The sequence below is a fragment of the Cinclus cinclus genome, chromosome 19 (genome assembly GCF_963662255.1).
Source record: "Cinclus cinclus chromosome 19, bCinCin1.1, whole genome shotgun sequence".
Classification (NCBI taxonomy): domain Eukaryota; kingdom Metazoa; phylum Chordata; class Aves; order Passeriformes; family Cinclidae; genus Cinclus; species Cinclus cinclus.
The window spans coordinates 5,440,603-5,463,499 of NC_085064.1; the positions used below are offsets into that span (position 1 = coordinate 5,440,603).

Consider the following 22,897-nt stretch of genomic DNA (forward strand, 5'->3'; position numbering starts at 1 on the left):
TTGAGGAGAAGGTAGCTGTTCCCAACTGGGGGCTGCACTGTAGAGCAGAGAAGGCAGGGGCTGGAGGCAGGATGGAGGAGGGGCTGGTTCACCCCCAGTCAGAGGAGATTGTTCTCCCATCAGGTCTCCAGCTCTGGGTGCTGGGCGAGTCCCCCCATGCTGGCATTGCCTGGTGTCACAGCCACTGGGTCCCACACGCAGCTGCAGTGAGAGCCCCAGTGGGAATGGGAGAGGATGCTCCTGGGAGCTGTGGGGACTCAGGTGGGCACTTTGTAGCTGTGGCACTTTCAGTCTCGGTGCCACCAGATGATGTTTACCTGGAGGAGGCACCTTAGCAATTCTCTATTTGTCCTCAGATCTATTGCTGCAGTTCCCAAACCAACCCCTTCTAGGGAATTAGGGATGGTGTCTTCTCTGTCCAGGCCACCCCTCTGAGCTGGTGATGTCCCCTTGCTTGGCTGGTGGCTCTTTCCAGTGGTCGAGGAAAGAATGATCTGGTTTCCAGTGGGCTTTGTCCACAGGAACACCACACCTCCACCACTCTGGCTGTGGAACTGGCAGGGGAACATGGAGGCTGCATCTCTCTGCAGCTCAGTCCCATGGATTAGGGCCAGGTTGCCCACCCCATGTCCATCCCCCTGCACATCCCACCTTGGAACCTCATTAGGCTGCGCAGCAGGGTGGGATGAGGGGGAAACCATTTCCTTTCTGCAAAACCAAAAAAGCCTCCCCCCATGGAGTTGCCGGCCCCAGACCCCCGAGCACATCTGCGGAGCTGCCGACGGGGAGGCTGTGCCTCCGGAAGGCGAAGCCTTCGTTGGCACGAAGTGCTGGGAGCCGCCTACTCAGCTGAAACCCAACAGCTTTTTCTAATTTTCTCGTTCCCTGGGACTGTTCAATGACCTGGGGCCTTGCAGAATTGTTGGCAAATCCTCCGAGGCAGGGCAGCGGTGCCTGCTCGGAGATTGGTGATGCATCCCCAGCTCACAGGAGAGCTCACAGGCTCCAGAAGAGTCTGTTGAGATGCTGAAGCTCTGCTTGCCCCTCTGGGAAGGGACAAAGCCTGATGCCATCAGCATAGGCAGCTCCTAAATGCAGGCAGCGCAGTGCAGAGGGCTGGCCGAAACTGGCCATTGCATGGGTGAGCCATCAGCTTCCCGAAGTCCCAAACTTTGGGAAGTCCCAAACCCCACACTGTGGCTGGGGTTGCTCAAAGAAACGAAGACATGGATCAGCTCTGGCACACAGAGTTGAGCGCCGCAAGTCACAGCCTGGTGGAAAGGGGGGCTCGTGATCCTCCCACACTGTCCCTGCGGGAGGAGAAGACCCAATAACTCTTTGGCTCTCTGGGCAAGATACCCAAATTGGTCAAATCCAATGGTCCAAGATCCTTCCATGTTTGGAAGCAAATTCTTGTTCCCTTGGCAAGTCTGTTTGTCCTCAAAGAGCGTGTGGGGGGTATGTGTGTATATATAGCCGTTATTATAAGGGTGTGCGGAAAAGCAAGTTTCTAACCGAGTTCGCTCCATATGTGGCTATAATTATGTGCCACTTCGGCCTGGGACTGACTCTACCTTCAGAAGGGAAGGGAAGAGGAGAGAAGATGCTGAGACATTGGATGAGTGGCATGTGTGCTGGACAGGCAGCAGATTTGTCCTGGACCGGCACAGGAGCTCCATGCTGTGTCCTGGAGAAGGCCATGGGATGGGTTTTGCCCTGCTCAGTTCACAGTCGGCACCTGGTTCTGATGGAGGCTGAACTCTTTGGCTTTGAGGCGCAGGCTGGCGATGCTGTTGGCCATGTTCACCCCTTGGGTGGGCGTTGCAGTCCCGCTGGAGCTGTAGGAGGGCACAGTGCTGCGGGGAGGGAGCAGGGAGGAATGAGGCAATGGCCCATGGAGAAGTCCCCATGCCCTTTGTGGTCCTGCTGGCTTCCCAGGCCAGGTGGGCTGTTCCCTCTTAGAGATCTCTCACAAGAACAGCCAAGGTTTCACCTTTTTATGTGCTTGGATGGATGTGGGAACCCCTCAAACTATGCACCAGAAGGCCCTGCTTTGTGCTTTTGGATGTGATGGCTGAACATGAACAGCTGGGAACCAGAAGGGACCCATGCCACCTCCTGGGCCAGGATGTGGAGAGGGTCAGCATGAGGCCAAGAAAATCCCTTGCGAGGACCAGGGCGCCTGGTCCAGCCCCAAAATTCAAGGAGACAGGGAAGCCTGCTCAGCGTTGGGCAGTGGATGCTCAGGCAGAGTTGAAATGGTTCCCAAAGCCAAGTCAGACGAGCTCCTTTCGGCCTCATAAAGCTTCCCAAATCCCCAGCAGTGGCACAGGGCCGCGTTCCTGTGGCAGTGGAGTGGTCTCCAGGCAGCCCTGCCCCATGGCCACCTTCTCCCCAGCTCCTCCAGAGCCTCCACCTACCTGTATGGGGAGGTGCTGGTCCAAGAGAGATACTCCGGGGTCAGTGCAGTGGGTCGTGGTGCCATGGGTTGCTCAATGGCTGCTTCTTGGCTGTAGGATTTGAGCAGTGATGCCGATCTGTTGGCCAGCATCGCCCTCTCATTACGGCGGAACTTGGCCCTCCGGTTCTGAAACCATACCTGTGATGGGGGGAAAGGTGGTCAGTGGGGACCCAGTGTGAGCAGGGACGTGCCAAGCATCTGTGCTATGGGTCACGGTGATGTGCAGGATGAAACAGGGGAGGGGACAGTCCCTGCTCCTGCCTGGGGGCAAGGCGGAGGGTGTTGTTTTCTCCCACACAAACCTGTGCTCACCTGGACTCTGGCCTCGCTGAGGTTGACCCTTCTGGCCAGCTCCTCCCGCACAAAGGCATCCGGGTAGTGTGTCCTCTCAAAGACCCTCTCCAGAGCCTGCAGCTGGCTGCTGTTGAAGGTGGTGCGGTTCCTCCTCTGCTTCTTCTTCCTCTTGGCTGCCCCACAGCTTGGGCTCAGGCTCTCGCCTGTGAGGAAAGAACAGAAGCCACATGAGAGCCAGACCCGTGCGAGACCCCATGACCCAGCCAAGCTCAAGCCCTCCTGGAGCTCTGCAGTGTCCTGCTCTGTGCCAGCCATGCTCCCTCCAGGCACCTGGGACTTTGGGGAGCTGCATGTGTGCAACCCTGTGATATCCATGAGAATCAAAATCTGCTTTGGGACCTGCTGGAGCTTAAGGTTAACCCCAAAATTTACCAAGGCCTGTGGTGGTTTCACATCTGGCTAAAATCATGTGGACCTGATTTTTAATACCAGTCTCAGTGTATTCTGGGGTTGCACTTGATCCAAACTGGGGCTCAGCTCTTTGTAAGACTTTAAGTCAAACTTTAATGAATGGTGATGAAAATTCAGCCCCAAAACACCAAGATGTGTCTCAGCTCCCACCTCCAGCACCCCCCGAGGCCCCAGCTGTGGCATGTCCCCAAGGTGACACAGGACTGCAGCCAAGCATCTGCTCTTCCAACCCTGATCTTCAGAGCTCAGAACGAGCGGCACTGCCTCTTGCAGGGCTCAGCCTCCGCAGTGTTTATTTCTGGCTTTGCTGGCTCATGGAAACATGAAGCTGAGGGTGTAGCTTGGTTTCTCAGTATTGATCTTGGGCTGTCAGCCAGGCTGAGATTAATCTCCTCTTTGTCACTAATATCATAAGGTTTGGGCAAGTTTATGAAGCCTTTTTCCGAGACACCCAGTCAGCTGCCTGCAAAGGCTTCGTGGGGAGCACGACTTGCTGTCGTTCTCCCTTGTGGATGTACTGGTTAATGATTCTTTCCATTAATAAAGCATCTGGATCCAATCTGTACCTACTGGTGGGAAAGCATTTTGGAATTATTTGAAATGTTAATAATTTTATGACATTCTGATTCATGGCAGGGGCATGTTGAGGCTTTCTGCTCTATATCACTGCAGAGGCCAGGGTGGCAGAACTCACCACTCCCTGAGTATGCTCATAAATTAAATACTTGCTAATAATATTAATCATGATACTTATTTAATAAGTGCAGCATTTTCAGATAATGCTAGAGCAACAAACAAAATCTACTGGAAGGGATATTAACTCTGCTGTTTCAAGACACCATCAAGCTGTTGAGCAGGAGGAAACTTCTAAGACCTTTAAGGCCAGAAAAACCTCCTTGCACCTTAACTCTGAATAATTCAAGCCATTAAATGCCCAACAGTAAGTTCTTCATCAGTCCCTAGGACCCCTATGTGCCCAACTATACCATTCTCCCAAGGCTCTCTGTAGCCACTGGCATTTCTCTGGGTATTTTATTGTGCTGGAGGAGCAACTTGGCCTTGGCTGACCATCAGCAATCTGTGATCTTGTATTCTGGGCACAGCCTTCATAGTTGGGTGAAGACACAATGGACAGTGCCTGAAATATGTGTGGGTTTGAGACCCTTTCCCCAGCCAGGAAACCACGGGCTGCCCTTCGCCACCAATCGTGTTTAAAGGCTCACAAGTAAAATTCTCAGAATTCCCTGCAGCACTCATTCCTGCAGCTTCAAATGTTCTGCCAGTCTCTGCTTTCCAGTTGCCCCTTTTAGTTAAACTCCTTTTTTGGTCCTGTTTTCCTTCAGCGAGCTAATGAGCCGCTGGATTAAAATACATGAAGTCCAGCCATGGTCGTCCCTGAGTTTTCTGGGAGCTTGGGACTGAAATGGGAACCATTAGGCTGGGAAAGAGCTACAGGATGTAACAGGGTGAGAGGTTTTCTTGTGGGTTTATGACCATGCCACAGGGCTTTTGGGGAAATGGGAGATCAGGATTTAGTTCAAAAGGTCTAGTCACAAGGGCACCCACTGCCCCTCACCAAACTGGCAATGATTTCAACAGAACCCTGGGAAATGTATAAATAAAATTTATAAACCCCCTCTGGCTTCATCTCAATTTAAACCCGGCTATAGGATTTTTCCATAGTGATGATTTCTCTCGCCCACTCTAATTTGCCTGAAAGAAAGGAAGGGGAGGAAAGTTTTTAAAAATCAATTCTCAATCCAGTTCTGTAGGATCTGGCCACATTTCTAGCTGGTCTTTATCTCCCCAAACCTACAGAAGGAAGAGCTAAACAGCCACAGGAGACAAATGGTGCTGAGTGCTTCCCATATGGGGCTGGCAGTCATGATGGGATGGAGGTTTAAGATCAGAGTTGGATCAGGATGTATCCGAACACAAGCGGTTCCTGGGTTTTTGGAGACCTGCAAACACTGGGCCATGCTGACTTTGGGGCATTCTGTTTAATCCCTATTGCTGCTTTTAATGGAAGGACCTTCCACACCTTTTCCAGGCCATCTCTATATGGCAGGGAGGCAGCTCCACACATAGAATCCTGCCTGGATCCTCTGCTCTGCATGGAGACGAGCCTTGGTAATGCATCGTCTTTTCCTCTTTAGCTCAGGCATTGCAGGGTTGTGGGACCAGACAAATGCCACTCTCATTGCTGGCAGTCAGTGTCTGACAGGTTTGCAAGGTACAGTCAGGCTGGATCTCCTCTATTAGAGATGCTTTAACAACCCCAAATCAGCTTTTCAAAAATGAGCATGGCTAAGTCCTTTGTGGCATCAGAAAAGGAGTGGGAATGGGATGAGCTGGGTCCCCTGAAGATTCCCTGTCCTCTCACTACCCTCAGCAGGACTTGGATTTAACCAGAACTGTTGACACCTTGATGGAGGAATTGGAAACCAGTTCCCTAGTCCAATTGGGCTTTCAGGAATATGAATTTGTAATTGCATGAAGTTAAAACCAGCTTCCCACCATCATTGTTCTGTCCCAAAGCAGTGCTTGAGGAGTTCACAGAAAAAGCCAAACCCTCGCCTTTGTTAGATATAATTTGGGGGTTCATTTGGGCTGGAGGGACCAGTTTGGTTGGCCAGCCCTGAGGTCGGAGGGGCTCCTGAGCCCCCAGCCACCTTCCCTGTATTTATCTTCCACTGATTACCGTTTCCGCTGAAAGGAAAAGAAATGCAGGGAAAGAGGGAAAACAGGGGGGATAACATTACTGAATAACGAAAGATGACATGCGGGGGAGGATGGGGAGAGGGAGGTGCAGGGGCTTTGCACGGAGCAGGATGGGCCCAACATGCATCACAAAAAAAGGCCTTGAATTGTCCTAGAGCGTTAGGAAAGATGGGAAACTTTTCACCCGTGATGTGGATGAGTTTTGGGGTGTTGGATGTGGCCTGGGTAACCACCAGCCTTCTCTCTGGGCTGTCCTGCCTCAGGCAGCGCTGCCCGAGAGCTGCAGACAGCCTGGGAGCAGCGCTGTGCCCTACAGATGCCACGGGGTGCTGGGAGTCACCCCAAAACCCTACTCCCTGTGGGAACATCAATGCTGGCTAGCCTGGACTGTGCCACTCTGAGAACTTGGGAGCAACAGGTCCCAATTTGCAAAGGCAACACCACCCCCTGGTCACAGCTGTGCTGGTTCAGCTGGGCACAAACCAAGCCCCCTTCTCTGACCTTGCCTCTTCCCTCTGTGCTTCCATTAGTTTTCCATAGGAAGGACTCGGTGGTTCTCAGCCTTGGTGCTGGGCTTGCCAAGGAGGGGCCCTTACACTGGCAGGGTCCCCAGCCTGCCACAGCTGCTGTTGAGCACTGTAAAGAGGCAATTTTCACTCGATTTCCACCAAGGTTTGGTTTTGACTTACAAGCTCCATCAGTGCACAGTAAATGGCGTCAGAGCAGCTGCAGTCCAGATCAACCAGCACTGACAATCCCAGCAGCTCACTCTCCTGAGCCCCAGAAACATGGGCAGGGACCCTCTCTTGGGGTGGCCTTCTGGGATGTGCTTTATAGCCAGTCACACTTAGTCTCCCCTCTGAACACTCAGTTTGGGGGGTTTATTTGCAAAATGCTCATCTAGAGCATGGTGCTCACCCAGCACCATCCCTGCCACCCCAGATGGTCACTTCAGCCAACTGCCAGCCTGTCTCTTCCCCAGGTGATGCTGCAAACTCCTCTCCCTATGAGTACCACCACATCCTGGAACAAGTTTTCCTGAGTCCAACTTTACCACTTGGCTTCGGGGTGCAAATACCCCCATTTTTCAGGTCAGAAGGCAGCAAGTTCAACTCTCTCACGCAAAAAGCCCAGGCTACATCTCCTCCAACGTGTTTCATTTTCCATTGCACTGCAGCCCCCACGGCCCTGAACAGTTTTCTGTCATTAAATTATTTCACACATTCCATTTATTTGCGAGCAGTTTGCCAAAGACCCTTTAAGATTTAAATGTTTCACACCCCCCCCCCCCCCCAGCCAAAATGATCAAATCTGCTGTACCATTTACTTCCCTACTACGCCTGGAATGGCATTTTTTCCTCTTTTTTTCTTCTTGGGTATAATTTAAGGGTTGAAATAGCCTGGAGGGAATTAGCTGTAAATTCTTCCTAAGACAAATAAATTCAGCCCTCTAAGTTTCTACGTTTTTCAAACTGTTGAGAGACATTTTGGGTTTGTTTTACTTGAAATAATGATCATGGCGTATCTGACCCTCAGGCTGAGGCCAGCTCTAGCCAAATAAATAGCTTTTATTAATTAAGGTTTATCCTTAACAAATAAAACCCCAATTTGATCTCGGCCAGCTGAATTAGCAAAAATAAACAACGGGTTCTCTGGGCACTTGATGTGGATTTAACAAATTAACGCTGGGCCTTCATCAGGGAAGCCGCAGGGTGGTGGAGGTCTTTTACAGCCAAGAAATCCTTTGGAAAAACAATGTCTTTCGTTTCTCCCATGGTCTCTCTCGGTAAACATGTGCACTCCCTTCATCCCTTTATACACTCGGGGGGAAGCGAGGAGAGCTCCGGCGATGACGTCTGCCAAAGTTTCATGTGCAATTGTTTAACTTGTTCCTCTAAATCATGCGATGGGGAGGAAGCGTTTTCCCTTGGACTGCAGCGAGCTGGAGCAAAATTCTGGGGTTTGGGAATTGGCCCTCCATGGTGTGTGCCCACTCCAGCTCCTTTTTATTCCACAACCTTCAGCTGAGACACCCAAAACCAAGGTGTGATTTGGGGGTGCATGAGCTGCTAAGCGCAGATGACCCCTCTTTCCAGCAGCCACTTCCAACACCACCCTGCCTTGGGATGCAGTTGGGAACAGCCTGGGAGCCCAGGGAGGTTTACTGGCCCATAGTGGGTCTTTGCAGAGAGGAGGAATAGCAGGAAGGATGCTCCACAGGCCAAAGGGAAGCTGGGCACTTGTCCCTGCTCATGGGCACAGGAAGGACAGGGTCTGTTGCAGTAGGGATGGTAGAAGATGAGTCCACGATGGGTCTTTAATGTCTCCAAATCATCTTGGAAAGCCTGGGGGGCTGAGAAGCAGCCAGGAACCTGCCCCTCCACACATGCTGAGTCACCCAGGTGTGGTGCCTTTCCTGCACCCACCCACGAGCCCAGGATCAACACAGCACCAGCTTGGGGGCAAAACCTTATCAGTGGAACTCCCATTTTCTGCACTGTTCCACCTCAGTACCCAGGGCAGAAGGCTTTGGGGCTGCCAACCCCTGCCCACAGGATGCCAGCCCCAGCTTTACTTGGCACGATGCTGTGAGGTCCAAACCCACCCTGGGAACAACCATGGACATGGGGGACAGGATATCCCTGAGGAACAAGGATGATCAGCCCCTCCGAAGGCTCCCACTGCTGGGAGAAGACTCTCACCTCCTCATCCCAATCCACTGCTGCTCCCTGTCCCCCCTCCAACCCAGCTCCAGCCTCACAAAGACCCTGGGAATGCTGAAGGCTCTGGGGGCAGGTTGAAGCTGGGGGGGTCCAAATGTGCTGAGTCCGAAGGAAACTTTCTCAGCTCAAGTGGTGTACATGAAAAATTTAAGAGAGGGGCAAGTCCCAGCTACTGGAGAAACATTACAGCGAAATGTTTCCGAGGATGTTTCACCTCATTAATTGTGAAAAAACTGAAACGCTGACACGTTTTTACAGGCTGCCAGTTTTGCTGGGGGAAAAGTGTCTCTGTTAAAAAGGAGCAGCAAAAGCCTGGACCAAGAAAGAGGCCAAAGCTGTCTCGGGGGGGCCTTAGCCTGTGCTCACTGACAGGCAGCAGCAGCCTGTTTTATGGTTATAGAGCTGCCTCTGCACCAGCCAGAAACCACCCAGCACCACAGTCTGCTACCCCCAGCCACACAGACACACAATTTTTGGGAAGATCCTGCCCAGCAGTGCTGCAGCCCCAGGGATGCTGCATGCACATCCTTCACCCCAGAGCCCAGGAGGTTTTCCCCTTGCACCCCTGGATGGTGTGTGGTGTCTAAGCACCCATCACAGCAAGTCCAGCTGAAATCCAGAATAAACCAGGAAGGTCCTGGCTGAGCCAGCAGCACCCCTGCATTCCAGTGGGGACATGTCCAGCCTGCACTGGTAACCCAGTGGTGGCACCGAAGCCTTTCTTTAGCTCATTATTAGTGCAGCAAGTGCACTGGGAACATGATGCTTTAGATGGACACTGGGAACAGAAAGAATGCAGAAAGGAAGATCCCACTGTCAGGAGACACTGCTGCCCTTAGGGATGGTTCCAGCCCAGAATTAGCCACCAAATTCACTGCTGAGAGCCGTGAGTGGATCCAGAGCTGGCTCTCCAGTTGGCTCTGGAGCAAGGGGAACTGTGCTGCCCAGGTACACAAGAGGGAGAAGATCAGGAAGTCACAGTGAGGAAAGAGGAAGATAATGAAAAGAAAGAAGAAGGGAAGCAGATGCTGGAGATGCCAGGTGAGGAACCAGTCAGCCAAGTCTTGTGCTATGATTTAGAGAGGATGCCCTGAAAGTAGAAAGCTGGTGAAATCCACAGGGCTGCAGACAAGCCCTGAGGCTCTGATGTGCTCAGGAGTCCCTGAACATTCCCAGCACTTCCCACCATGCCAGAGGCTACTGCACAGCCCAGCTCAGCACTCACCCAGCTGAGGCCAGGCCCCAGGAATGGTGTTCTGGCACAGCCAGCTCCCGCGTCAGCGGAAGCATTTAATGAATTAATTGCAGCCACATTCCCTGAAGGAGGAGGCAGGGTTGGTGGGACGCTGTCAAGCCTCAGGAAGGGGCTGGGGAACATCTTAGGCCACAAAGCTCTGGTGGGAATAAGGGGAGTAGGCTGAGCAGCACAAGAAATTCCTGTCCACTCTGCCAGGGATCTGGGAGACATGGTGCCATCACCCACCTTTTACCTGGAGTGTGAAGTGCCTGGGGACAGACGTTTGTAGAAGGTGACAGGGACACATCCTGCTGCCGGGCTCGCTGGCTCAGGATACAGCACAGCATCCTGGCCCCAGCCCCAACCCTGTGTGAAGATCCAGACCACAGAGCCTGGCACCATCAGCACCCCCTGACACGACTGCTCCAGGAACAGCCTCGAAAGCTGCGACAGCGCTGGCGCCCAGCACGGGACTCGCCGAGGACTCTGGCTGTGCTTTCCCACTCGCCTGACTCCTGCACCCCAGGAGCTGGAGCCAGGGCCATTGTGGGGCCGTGGGGCTCAGACTGCCTGGCTGCACCCGCCGACGGTGGCACCGGCCCAGGGCAGCCAGCCCGGACCCAGAGCGCCGAGCGCATCCCCTGGGCTCGGTGGGCTGCAAGGGAAATGTTCCCTCCCGGGGCTGTGCCAGCACAGGGTGACCCCAGCCTGGCACGGGGCTTTCGGGAGCTGCCGGGAGCATCCCGTGTGTTCACAGGAGGCTGTGGCTGCAGACCGACACAATGGGCTGTCCCGGCTCCAGAGCCACCACTGCCTCCATTGTGTCAGAGCTCCATGGGGATGGAGCTGCGGAGGAGCTGAGCTGGGGCAAAGCTGGGGGGATGCTCCACAAGGAGTACCCAATTTGCCCCTCAAAGAATGGTACTGTGAGGAGGAAAGGCTCCTGGGAAAATCCACTGTCTGCACGGATTTGCTGGGTACAGTAGCTTTGAGAGGTCAGGATCTGGTGGGGTCTGGCATCTTCCTTGCTCATGGCAGGGGAACATGCAATTCAAAGGGTTCACACCCATCTGGGGTCTCTCTTTTCTTAGTTGGGGCTGAGCCTCCAGAACCTCATCCACAGTGTCTGGATGTCCCCTGAAAATGGCAAAGAGGGAGAGGGGGAGACAGGACAGAGGCCGGGATGAGTGCTCCTGGCTTCATGCAGGGACACTCTGAGAGGCTGTGTCAGACCAAAGGGCTCCTCAGGCGAATGTTTGTGGCTGCAGGGCTGGGGGTAGCAGGAGCTGAAGCCCTCCCAGCACAGCCAAGTGCCTCGGGAAAAGACAGCGTGGTGGGTTTGACTGATCCAAGCCAAGTTCCAAGCAGCACCAGCCAACGGGAGAGCAGGAATTTTCATTTTGTTCTCCTGTGAATTTGCCAACCCCCATGGTGGAGGCCCAGGGACCAACAAAAGGCGCTGGCTCTCCCCCAGCCACCACCAGCCAGGAGCCTTCCTGGCAAGGAGACATTCACTGCAGGGTTTGCTTTCATCTCCCAGCCAGGAGATCTTCTTGGGGTGGGGTGAGAGCAGTGGTTGGCCTGTTCTGCACCTCATACCTCTGCAGCACCCTGGGATGCTCCTGAGGATGCAGTCCCCAGGTGCCCCTTGGGGATGCGGCCTCCCCGCTTTGCCAGCTCATTAAAACAGTGGAGTGTGGCTAGTGGCAACACCGTTGTGACTCAAGAGACATGGGAATGGACCTCTGCGGCTCAAGGAAACAGCCAGCCCAGACCCTGTGGCCAAAATGGTGGGATTTGGGTCAGCCCCAGGCACCGCAGTGAGGGGTCTGGGCAGAGGGAACAGCCATGGTGGCTCCCCACAGCCACTGGAGAGTGGGAAGGCGGGACATGATGGGCAATGCCAGCACAGACCCTGCTGCCCTACATCAGAGCTGACCACAGCAGATGCTGCTTCCCTTCCCAACCTGCAGACCTTTTAGGCGCCATTTGGTTCATCCATGATGCAGCCACAGAGGTACCAACATCGCTCACATGCAGCCCACCTGATATAATAGGTTACCTGGTTTTCCAGCAGGGCACAGATGTGTAATTAATTAACATTAACAAGACTGGCCCAGGAGTAGCACTCACCTGTGCTTGCAAAGCACCACCAGAATCCTGGATTTAACTGCAAAGTGAGTTTTCCTGGGGGCTGGGAACGGGATGGGGGTGCCTCAGGCCTTCACGGTGTTGAGAGCTCACTGGGACTTTTGCTCAGTGTTTGAAAAATAGAACTGAATCAGCCGGGGCTGCATAGCAGGAACGTTGTGTGGAGGGCTGGCTCCCAGCCAGGGACCCCTGGCATGGTGATCCCAGCCTTCCTCTCCATCCCAGCCCCCGCCCCCCCAAAAAAGTGGTTTTTTGAAATTTAATAGGCAAAAGCCCAAGCAAGCCAGCCCCAGTGGCATCTGGCACTGAAACCCAACACCAGCCCCACGAGGTTAAAGCAGAGACCCCACTGCATCAGGGTCGTTGCCAAGGCAGGGAAGAGGCAGGCAGGGACAAGGGGACATGATGTTCCTCTTCTGCTGCCCTCTGCCACTGCCCCAAGCCCCTTTTCATTTTTGAGGCCAAAAGGGTGATTTTCACACCCAGGCCAGCAAATCACTGAGCACCCATCTGATCAGTGAGCACCAGCACCTGCTGAGAGCCCATTCCACGGCCACCAAGTGTGACACCAGCGTGTCTGGCCAGGGTGTGGGATGTGTGTGAGCCCCACTGGGACCCCATTAGAGCCCTGCTCCCAAGGAGGACCCTCATGGGCGCCTGCACTCACAGACGTCCCGGGAGCCCCTGCCAGCAAGCAGCATCACTGTCCTCCAGTCTGGTTCTCATTTGAGGTCGGTGGCCTCTCGCCAAATTTATTGTAAAACATTCATTTTAATAAGTGGCTCGTATCTTTTTTTTTTTAAACCCAGCCTGGTTAACTGTTTCCAGGTTAAAGCACAACCATGCATGGCAGGGATGGTGGGGGCAGTGGGGACAGGATCACAGTCAGGTTGCTGGGGGCAGGTGCCAGCCATGGAAAGGACACCAGGGGATGACAGGATGGAGACAGGAACATCAGGGTCCTGCTTCTACAAAAGTCAGCAGAGCTGAGACACTCACCCCCATCACTCCAAGCCTTCATCCCCTCCAGGTCCCTGGGGAGACCAAGCACCCTCCTGTCACACTGGGCACCCTGACACTCTCACACAAAATTAAAACTTACCGTCCAATGAGTAACTGGGTCATGCCAAACATGCAGAGGGCTTCCCAAAGTGGACGTTGCCTGGTAGTTTAGTTTCAACATTTGTTTTAAGTTTTATAAACCTCTAATACTAATAGAACTGCTCGAGTGTCTTTTAATTTAAATGAAAACAGTTTTTTTTTTTAATTTAAAAATTCCCCTGGGGTATTTACAACCCCCAAATTACAGCCATGTGGCCAGCCCATATGAGAAAGTGAAATTGGTGAGGAAGGAGCATGGCAGCTGCCCCAGCACAAGCCCAGCCCAGCACAGCCTTGCAGTGGCCATCCCCATGTCACCTGTGTCCCCTGCACAGACTCTGCTTCACACCTTTACTGGGAACATGGGATCCATGGGTTGAACAGCCCCTGGAGCTGCCAGCCACAGCTGTCCCCAGCCGCATGGCATCTTTCTTTCCTGCCTTCCTTCTGTCCTTCCATTTTTGTCTTCTCTCTGGAGCACAGTGGCTTTGGGGACAGGAGCTGCCCATGACCCATCCTGTGCCCTCCTCAGCTGTCCTGCTGCTAGACCAGGCTCCTTGCACCCCAGTGCTGTGTCTGGGGTCCTCCAAGTGCTCCCCTGCACCATCACTGCTACTGCTACCCCCAAGTCATCCCTGACAGCCCTGGCAGTGTCCTGTGCATTCTGGGGCGCAATACAACCTCCCCCCCCACCACTCAGCAATGCCCTGCAGGATCTGGGGTACAGCACAATTCCCCTGAATGGCTCAGTGCCACATGCCTCCCCCTGCATTGTCCTTGTACGGCTTGGGGTGCTGTGTAACCCCGCCACACACACCTTGCATTGCCCTGTACACCTTGGCGTGCAGCACAATCCCCACCCCACCTCAGCAATGCCCTGCATGACCTGGTACAATGCCGACCCCCTGTACATCTTGAGATGCAAAGCAGCCCCTCCAAACACACGCTGCAGCGCCCTGAACAGCCCAAGACTCAACACAACCCCTCTGTCAACGCCCTCCACGACTCGGGGTGCCATCCCCAGCCTGGGGTGGCTCGGGCAGCTGAACCCCCCAGTCCCAGCGCTGCCCCCGGCTCGGCTGCGGTGCCTGCGGGGAGCACCGGGCTGTGCCCCCTCCCCAGCACCCCGCTGCCATGTGCTCCCCGCCGCTCCCCCGGCTCCCCTGCCATGTGCACTCCAGTTTCCTTGCGTGTGAAGCCTGCAGCCTCTCGGATTCAGTGGCTGGAAAGGATGGCGCCTCTCCACATCTGGTTCAATGCGCGAGCCTGGCGCCTGGCTTAGCCACAGTCTCCATTCAGAGACACACAGACTTTAATAGACTCATACAATTCTTCCTGATCTATCACTGCAGCCGCAGCTGAAAAGCTGCTTTATTATAAGCACTCAAAGGGGGATGAGGAGGGAAGGGGAGGGGGCCGGCGGCTGGCGCTGCCTCTCTCTGAAGGCTCCAAGCCCGCCCGGCATCCCCCGGGACCTGAACTGTCCCCCCAGCCCTGCCCAGCCTCCCAGGGGCTGTTTTCCCCCCAGACCCGGAAAAAAGAGCAGCACCGCAGCCTTATTATCTCTCCTGCTCAATTAGCACCCTCCAAGCCGCCGTTTGCACCCGCACCGCGCACGGGTGGAGCTGCAAGGGACGAGGTGGCAAAGGGGACCCCGCCTGTCCCCCTAATGTCCCCAGGATGGTTTACTCCCCCACAGGCTGGAGCAATTTCCCCCAGTTCCTGCAACATCAGCATCCCATTTACCCCGCAATTCCCCGACCGAGGAGCCGCAGCCGGAGGTGCCGGCGGTGAGGAGCTGCCCCGCAGGCGGGCACCGCGCTCCCCGTGCCAGCGATGCCCCAGCAGACCCGAGCGCTGGGACTGCTTCTCCCAGGGGCACCACAGGGCAGGGAAGTATCTGGTCAGGGATGCTGAGCGTGGACAGGGGGCATTTTCGCCGTGGGAAGGCTGGAAAACATCGCCCGCGGTCATGTGTCCCTCGGGCAAAGGCAAACATCGGGAATGCCTCAAGGGCGAGTGTAGGAATTTTTGTGTTAATTCTCGGAAGTTTAGGGCTGCCCAGTAAAAAACAGTTTGGCAGTTTTGAGGCAGTCCTGAACAGGCACCGGAAAACCGCTTTGAAATCCCAAATCAGGCTTTTCTCCCCAAAAGCTTTGCTGTTCCCATCCTCCCTGACCTTCTGGGCATGGCCAAGACCAGGCAGAGAGGGTGGCTGCCTCTGCCCACCACACTTCCACTCTGTTCCCAGTTGCTTTTTCCAGCCAGGAAAAACCTGATCTGCGTTAACCCTGGTCTAAATCCTTGCTCAGTCCCAGCTCAGCCCAGCCATAACCCACTGCCCCAGCATTTTAAAGGATGCTCTGACCCAGTTCCCCGGCTCAGGGATCCCATCCTGGAAGGAAAATTCCTTCCAGCTTCTGCTCATGCTGCGGAGAGGGGATGAGACGCCAGTGTGGGGACACCAACCCTCTGTGCATCCCAAAGCACCCGGGTTCCATCCTGCTTCAAACCTCATCCCTTCAGCTCAATATTTTTTCAGCTCTGGGGAAATAAATCCCCGTGGCTGGAGGAAATCAGCCTTGGGTGAAGGGGTGATTAGCCCCACTCCCTGGGAGAGAGGAAGGCTTCTAACGAGGCAGCCTCAAAGCCCCAAATCATTTCATCAGCCTCCCAGCTACAGACACACGCCCAGGCTCTCTTAAAATGCTGATTCGTTGAAATTCACCCATCTTGGCTGCACAGAGTCAAAATTTCATATTTTTCCTGTGAATCAGCCCCATTCCCTGAAATAACAGCCCAAAATGAGAGGGGAAATAGTCTTGCACTGAGCTGTTCCTGGTCGAGTGAGACATAACAGCCTGGGGGGGGGGACAGGCAAGGTGTCCCTGCACCCCAGCACCCTCCTGGGCTGGGCATGGCTGTGTCAGGGGGTGCTGCTGGGGACTAAACCAAATCAGCGGGCACTGCCAGGGCTCCCAGGGAAGTGAGGCAAAGCCTTGTGTCCCCACAACATGCAGGACCCTGCCACTGTGTCCCCTCTGGACGCTGTCATGCCTTGATTCTCCCTGCTGGAAAGTGGTTTTCATAAGGAGCATCCCCCACAGCAGTGCCTGCCAAAACCCAGCTCACTGGGGGTGCTGAGCAGAGAAAAATCCCAGCAATGAGAAGTCGGGAGAAAAGTGATTTTCCTGACCTCCAAGCCTAGCCAAGGCTGCTCCAGCTCCTGGGCTCCCCCAGCCAGAGGGTTCCCATCTCCCCAGGCCCTGAGTCTGTTTTTTTTTTTTCCCTTTACCCTCTGGCAGCAGTTCTCCCAGCACAGAAGTGAGCACGTGTGGGGACCCCGCAGAGCCCTGCAAGTGCTGCAGGAACGTGCTGGTATGTGTTTTCCCTGTGCCCTGGGGAGGGCTCAGCGTGGGCAGGGCAACTTCCTGGGGCCCCTGCTCTGGCCCAGAGCTCCCCGAGCTGGGGCAGGGGGAACTGGAGCCCAGGTGGGGGTGTTCAGTTCATCTGGGGGAAAATTTTCCCCAAATCAGAGCCCTGGTGGTACCAGTCAGTAAGAGGGTGACAGCAGCCCAGGGCACGGGGAGGAGCAGGATGGTGACCCAGTGTCACCACGGGAGGAGCAGGGGGGTGAGTGGATGTCACCTGGGGGAGGAGTGGGATGGTGAGTGTGTGGCACAGAGAGGTGGCACCAGGATGAATCCCATGCCAGAAGCTCCATGAGACCTGGGGTCTCTTCCAGCTGTGATCCCCATTCCTCCCTGTGCCTGACAGTGATTTGTGCTGCTCTGGCTGGTTCTGCAGGGTGGTGACCTAATTCAGCCCTTTATCCTGACTGTGCCACGGGGAAGCAGCACTCTCACCCCACAGCAGTTCTGGGGTAGATGAGACCTGAGGAACGAGTTTCCTCTGGTCCAGAGCAGGGGACCACGCACAGGACAGCGGTCTGTGGCAGAGACAGGATAGGAACCACAGTGGAGGTGGTCCCCAGTTAGGGAGGGGGAAGCCTGGCTGCAGGTTGGGGCTGTCCCCTGTCCCCTCCATCAGCCTGGGGGATACAAGATGGGTCTCTCCCCACAGCCCCTTTCTTCCTTGCTGGGATATGCTGGGCTCCCCGTGAGTGGCTGGAAACCTGCTGGGTGAGCTGGGACCTGTCAGGCTCCCCATCCATCCTTCCATCCTTCCTTCCATCCTTCCTTCCATCCATCCATCCATCCATCCATCCATCCATCCATCCATCCATCCATCCATCCTTCCTTCCATCCATCCATCCATCCATCCATCCATCCATCCATCCATCCATCCATCCATCCATCCATCCTTCCATCCATCCATCCATCCATCCATCCATCCATCCATCCATCCATCCATCCATCCACACATCCACGCATCCATCCTTGCTTGTCACCAAGCACAGACAAATGTGGAGGGCTGGGAGGTGGCTGGGGTGGGGAACTCTGACATGAATTAAGTGGTGCTTACTGACTAATTGCTGATGGATGCTGTACTGGGGACCTGCCAGCATCAGGCACTGGACAAACACAGTCCTCTCCCCTTGGGACCATCCTGCTCAGCAGCCCCAAGGGTGGATGGGGGAAAACCCCTTGTGCTAAGGTCTGCAGCCCTCAGAGCCCTCCAGACAGGAGGTGTCCCCAGGCAGGCTGGGTGATGTCTGGTCACTGAGAGCAAGGATGGCTCCTGTCCTGGTGCCACCCACCCAGCTGGGCTGGCCTTACAAGGACAGAGAGGATTCGCCTCCCCCTCTGCTTCAGATGCCACCGTTCCCAGCTCTGCCAACAGGGACTGTCCCCACTGTGCCCTGCAGATCTGCAGTGCACCCTCAGCTGGTGCTGTTTTGGGGAGCAGTGAGGGATGATGGGTGAGCTGTAAACACTGCTGCCCCACTCCAGTGCACCCCAACCTCATCCCACATGCCATGGTAAGCATGGAGGTACCACCCTGAGCAGCAGGGACCCCTCCTTTAGGGAGCAAAAGCCTCTCCTTGGAGAGCTGAGCCACATCTATCAGATAATTCTCAAAGCCTCTTCACCTCCACAGGGGCTGTGTCAAGGTCCCTGGTAAGGCATCAAGAATCCATGGAAAGCTTCCCAGCAGAGCAGCCTGGAGGATGCCAGCAGCTTTGAGGCTGTAAAAAGCAGATGGGTGCTGAAGAGAGAGGTCTGATGGGTCTGGGGTTGCAGGGCAGGGGGGCCTCAGCTGGGTCCCTGTGCCCATGGCCCAATCTCACTGTGCCTGGCACAGGGGATCAGCCATGAGTTAATGGCACTGGGCTTAATTGTGGCCAAGCCATTTACATGCACAGATGTCCCAGGGAAGGCAGATCCCCAAAGGCACATCCCAGCCATGGTGTCACGGAGCTGCCTCCAGCCAGCGCAGCCGGAGAGGTCAAGGTGTCCCTGAGCTGTGCCCAAGTCTGATGGGGACAGGTATTTTTTTGGGAAGGCAGAACAGCACAGCTAAACTTTGTCCTGTGAGCCAGGACCAGCACAGTCCCTGGACTGGGACACCACAGGAACATCAGCTGGGATGGCTCTGCCTCAAAGAAAGTGTCCAAACCCCAGGAGGAGTCTGGGGCTACCTGGGGCAATCAGCCACCACTTTAACTCCAGGACCAAGTCCCTTTTACCCTCTGATACCAGGTCCTTGTCCCTCCCTGCCTCACTTCTCCCTTTTCAGCTACTGTGGTTTACATAATTAAAACCAATTTGTTGTAACAAAATCTTAATCCTCTCTGCCCCTTTGGGTGCTGCTGCTTTTCTCCTCTCCTTCATCACTGCTGTGCTCAACATCCTCACAAAACAGGTCAGTGTCCCAAGGGACGAGGAAGAGGCTCCAGGCACTGTTCTGAAAATGGGATGTCCAGGGACCACCACGCCAGTGGCTGTAGCCAAATAAATGGTCAATTCACACCTGCCCCATGCCAAAAAAAAATCCCCTTGGAAGGGCCACAGCTCAGCTGCGACAAAAGTGACTCTTTCCGAGTTTTCAGCCCCAAAGCGGCTGCCAGAGCCAGTGCACGACTCCCTCTCCCATCCCCAAGCCGCACCAAAAGTAAGTTCATTGTTTGAAAAGCCATCAGTCAAGGCTTGCTGGCTAAAATTACCCTCCTGCTTTATCATCTTGAGAACATTAAGGGCTGTTGTTAACAGATGTTTCGCGTTACACATTATTTGTTAGTCTAATGAAAGGAGGTGAACAAGCTTTCAAGACCTCAGAAGTTGTGCCGAAGGTTTTCTATGGGAGGCTGTTGCACCACTCCAGGGGAGAAGGAAGATGAAGATGAGGATGTGAATGAGCTCTCACCACCCTGTTGACTTTTCCTTGCTCTTGCCAGGCTTGTGGGATTTCTGATTTTTGGGTGTCATGAGAGCAATGTGTTACACAGATATTTGTATTCACCACCCCAGGAGGATGTGCTGGGGACACTCAGGGCCAGTTTGGGGCTGTGGCCAAGGCAGGGGCTGAGCAGCCCCTTGGCTGGAGAGTGAGTTGGGCATGGCTTTGGTCCTCAAAAGCCTCAAAAGTGCCAGCAGGAAGGTATGTGCTAGCCTGCAAGGGACTCCTGGAGGAGAGGTGTGCCAAGGGCCCCAGCCATGGGGCTGCCCCCAGCCACCCTCTCCAGCAGGCAGGGCTGTGGGGTGCCCTGAGGGTTGAATCCCCTTCTGCAGAGAATAAACCCCTGCCCCGAGATTCTCTGGCTGTGCCAACCTCCAGAATGGAAATCTCTCACTGCTGCTTCCCTGGGAAAGGGGGTTTTGTCAGGGTCTCAGCCTGCTGGGCACAGCCTGGGGCTGTCTAAATCATCCTGGTGCCAGCTCTGCCAATGCAGCCCCCCAGCCCACAGTGAGCCCTGCCTGGTGCAGGGGTACCAGCAGCTTCACAGCAGGTTCAGGGCTGCTCTTCCTCCAACCCACCAGCACAATGACCCCGATGGCTCCTGGCTGGAGCTCAGAGCCATATCCTGAAGAGAGGTGCTGGGGCACTGCGTCCACTTGTGCTCATAACAAACTCACTGCCACCAACTGCAGGGCTCCAAACCTGCATCCGGCAGAAAAAACCCACGATGGTAAAGAGGAAGATGAGAGAAAACACTGAGGGGCTGTTTTATTTCAGGATGCCAATAAAAGATAAGGTTACCAGTAAAAGTTCCTCTGCTGTCATCGCGCCAATGCCGAAAGCATCACAGATCTAGAGCAAAAGGCTGATGCTCACAAAGGCAGGATATTTGCCTGGTATTTTGAGTCTCCCCGTCTCAATTTAGGAAATTGCATCCCAGTTAAGGCAGTGGCAGCAGGTAAGGGTCTCAAAGGTCCAGCTTTGCGTGCACACAGGTTCTTGTCTCTGTTTCCTTGTTCTCTTCTTGCCCACTGCTCTCAACTCCCATGTATTTTTCAACATCAGAAATGCTTCAACTGCTGGTTAGCTTGTCAGAGCATTCCAGATGCTGATGGTGTCTCCATCCACGCAAACTTGCCAGAACAGGTGCTAATGGGAAATATCTCACATGGGCCAGCAGTGCTGGGATCTGCAGACCAAATCCCAGAGCCCCTGCCCCGGGAGCAATGGGCTTTTGAGGTGAAGAACAGGCTTGTGATGATCATGCAGCCTCTTGCTCTGTTTTTTGCACCACCCTGGGTCCACACTTAGTTATTTGGGTGCATTAGGAGCCCAGCAGGGCAGTAGTTTCTCTGCTGTTCTGCAAACAGCCCTGTGGGACTGCTGCGGGCTGGGTTCCCAAAAGCTGCGCCGATCCCACATGGAATACTGTTCCCCTACAGACCCACAGGCAGGAGAAACCCTCCCCACAGCCCCAAAGCCACTGCCGAAAGTACAAACAAAACCCAAGGGAAAGGGAGGGAGGGTGGAAAATAACACTGAAAATACCAGATACCACCCCAAAAAGCAGCACCCAGCCTCAGCCAGCCCTCAGCAGCACAGGCAGAGGTGGGGGCTCAGTGGGGCTGCTCCATGAAGGAAGGAGGTTGTGCAGGGAATGAATTGTTTGGAGACAGACCAGCACGCAGTGGAGGAGCCACGGGAGAGGACAGAGAGAGCACCCGGGGGGGATTGAAAGGACTGAGTCCCCTTCAGCAGCACAGATTCCCGGGTGGGCTGTGCACCCTGGCCAGACGCGGGTCAGACCCTCGGCAGGGCTGTCAGCGCCCAGGGCTGTAGAAAACAAGCCTGGGGTAGCACAGCCCAGCCGGGAGACAGTTTTGGGGAATGCCACCCCTCGGGGAGGCACACCCACCCCACGCTCTGTCACCTCTGTGTCCCGCGGGGACACCTGGCTCCGAGGGGTCTGGGAGCTCTGGGCTGCCCCTGCACTGTGGCTTTGCCCCAAGAATGGGGCGAAACCTTCTCACCCTGCCCCGGGACCGGAGCGGGGATGCGCGGGACCGGCGGAGCGGCGCGGAGGGAGAGATGCGAGCGGGACTGTCCCGTTAAAAACGCGCCTCCGGCCAGGACCGAGCGCCATGAAGCCGCGTCCCGGGCCGGTCCCGTTCTCCTCTCCCAGCCCCGGTTCTGTCCCAGCTGATGCCGGACACGCGCAGCTGCGGCCACCGGGACGGGACCCGCTGGTCCCGGTCCCCACGGCTCCGCCAGGCCGGCCCCGCTCCCCGCGCCCGGAAACCGAGACCGGGAGCCCCGGGGAAATGGGGACCCCGCAGGCGGCGCAGCCCCGCACGGACCGATTTCCCGGGAACGTCCCGGACCCGACACCTCCGGTGCCGGCGAGGAGGCGGCCGGCGCGGGGTCCCTGTGCTCTCTGTCCCGGGTGCGGGGTCCCTCTGCCAAAACCGTAGGGGGGGGGGTCGGCATCCTCTCAGCTCGCCCCGATGGGGATCCCCCCTCGCCTCCACCCGGTCCCCCCATCCCGTCGCGGGGGGACACCGACCCCCTTTGTCCGGGGTGCTCGCCCATCCCCAAAGCTGCCCCATCCCCGGGTAGCCCATCCCGGCCCATCCCGGCGGGACTCACCGTCCTGGGGCGCTGCCTCGCTGCCGCTGCTGCCTCCCGACGGCTCCGGGATGGCCTTGCCGCTACCGGCGGGCGGGGGACCGGCCGCGGGTGTCCCGTTCATACCGGCCGCCACCTCCTCCAGGTCGAGGAGGTGGCTCACGCTGAAGTTTTTCCGGCTTTGAGCGTTTTCGGGCGGCTCCGGGCCGCGCACGGCGCCGGGGGCGAACGGCTTGTCCATGGCAAAGGCTGGCGCCGAGTCCATGGCTCCCACCCCCAGCCCGCAGCCCACCCCGAGGTGCCGGGCCGCTTCCCGGCCCCCTTCCCCTTCCCCACCCACCCCCCCCCCCCAAAAAAAAAAAAAAAAAGGAGAAAAAATTAAAATAATTATATTTTCTTTTAAATAGGGAAAAAAAAAAAGTCACGGCTGCCCTGAGTCCGGCTCCGTCCCCAGCCCCTGTTCCGCCTTGTGCTGACGTCTGGGGAAAAAAACCACGCTCCCAGCCCAAACTTTCTTCCCCTGCTCTTTGCTCTGGAGCTGTTCAAACAAACGCCCCTGCTCTGAGCCGAGCGGGGCGGCCCCTCGCCCCCCCGGCCCTGCGACCTGCCCCCCCTGCCTGGGACCGAGCCCCGCCGGCAGCCGAGCCGGGGAAAGGGGGGCACAGAGGGGGGGAGACCCGCTTCCCCCCCTCCTTCTCTCCCCCCCGTTATCCCATCCACACCACACCCCCCGGCCCTGTTTTAAGTGCTTCT

The 22,897-nt window shown here is 55.7% G+C and overlaps 1 protein-coding gene across 1 annotated transcript; it reads right to left on the minus strand.

Moving 5' to 3' along the window:
- Positions 1-1,720: 1,720 nt before the first annotated feature.
- On the minus strand, positions 1,721-22,409 carry PRRX2 (paired related homeobox 2). The gene is made up of 4 exons (XM_062505787.1): positions 22,166-22,409; positions 2,774-2,958; positions 2,421-2,599; positions 1,721-1,856 (listed from the first exon to the last, which is right to left on the minus strand). The coding sequence occupies exons 1-4, from the start codon at positions 22,407-22,409 to the stop codon at positions 1,721-1,723; spliced, it is 744 nt and encodes a 247-aa protein (XP_062361771.1).
- Positions 22,410-22,897: the final 488 nt, after the last annotated feature.

Coding starts and splice junctions, on each gene's coding strand:
- PRRX2 (XM_062505787.1), bottom strand. CDS start 22,409: ATGGACTCGGCGCCAGCCTTTGCCATGGACAAGCCGTTCGCCCCCGGC. Junction 2,959..22,165: donor CGAGGCAGCGCCCCAGGACG/GTGAGTCCCGCC, acceptor CTTTCCTCACAG/GCGAGAGCCTGAGCCCAAGC. Junction 2,600..2,773: donor TCAGCGAGGCCAGAGTCCAG/GTGAGCACAGGT, acceptor CCCCCATCACAG/GTATGGTTTCAGAACCGGAG.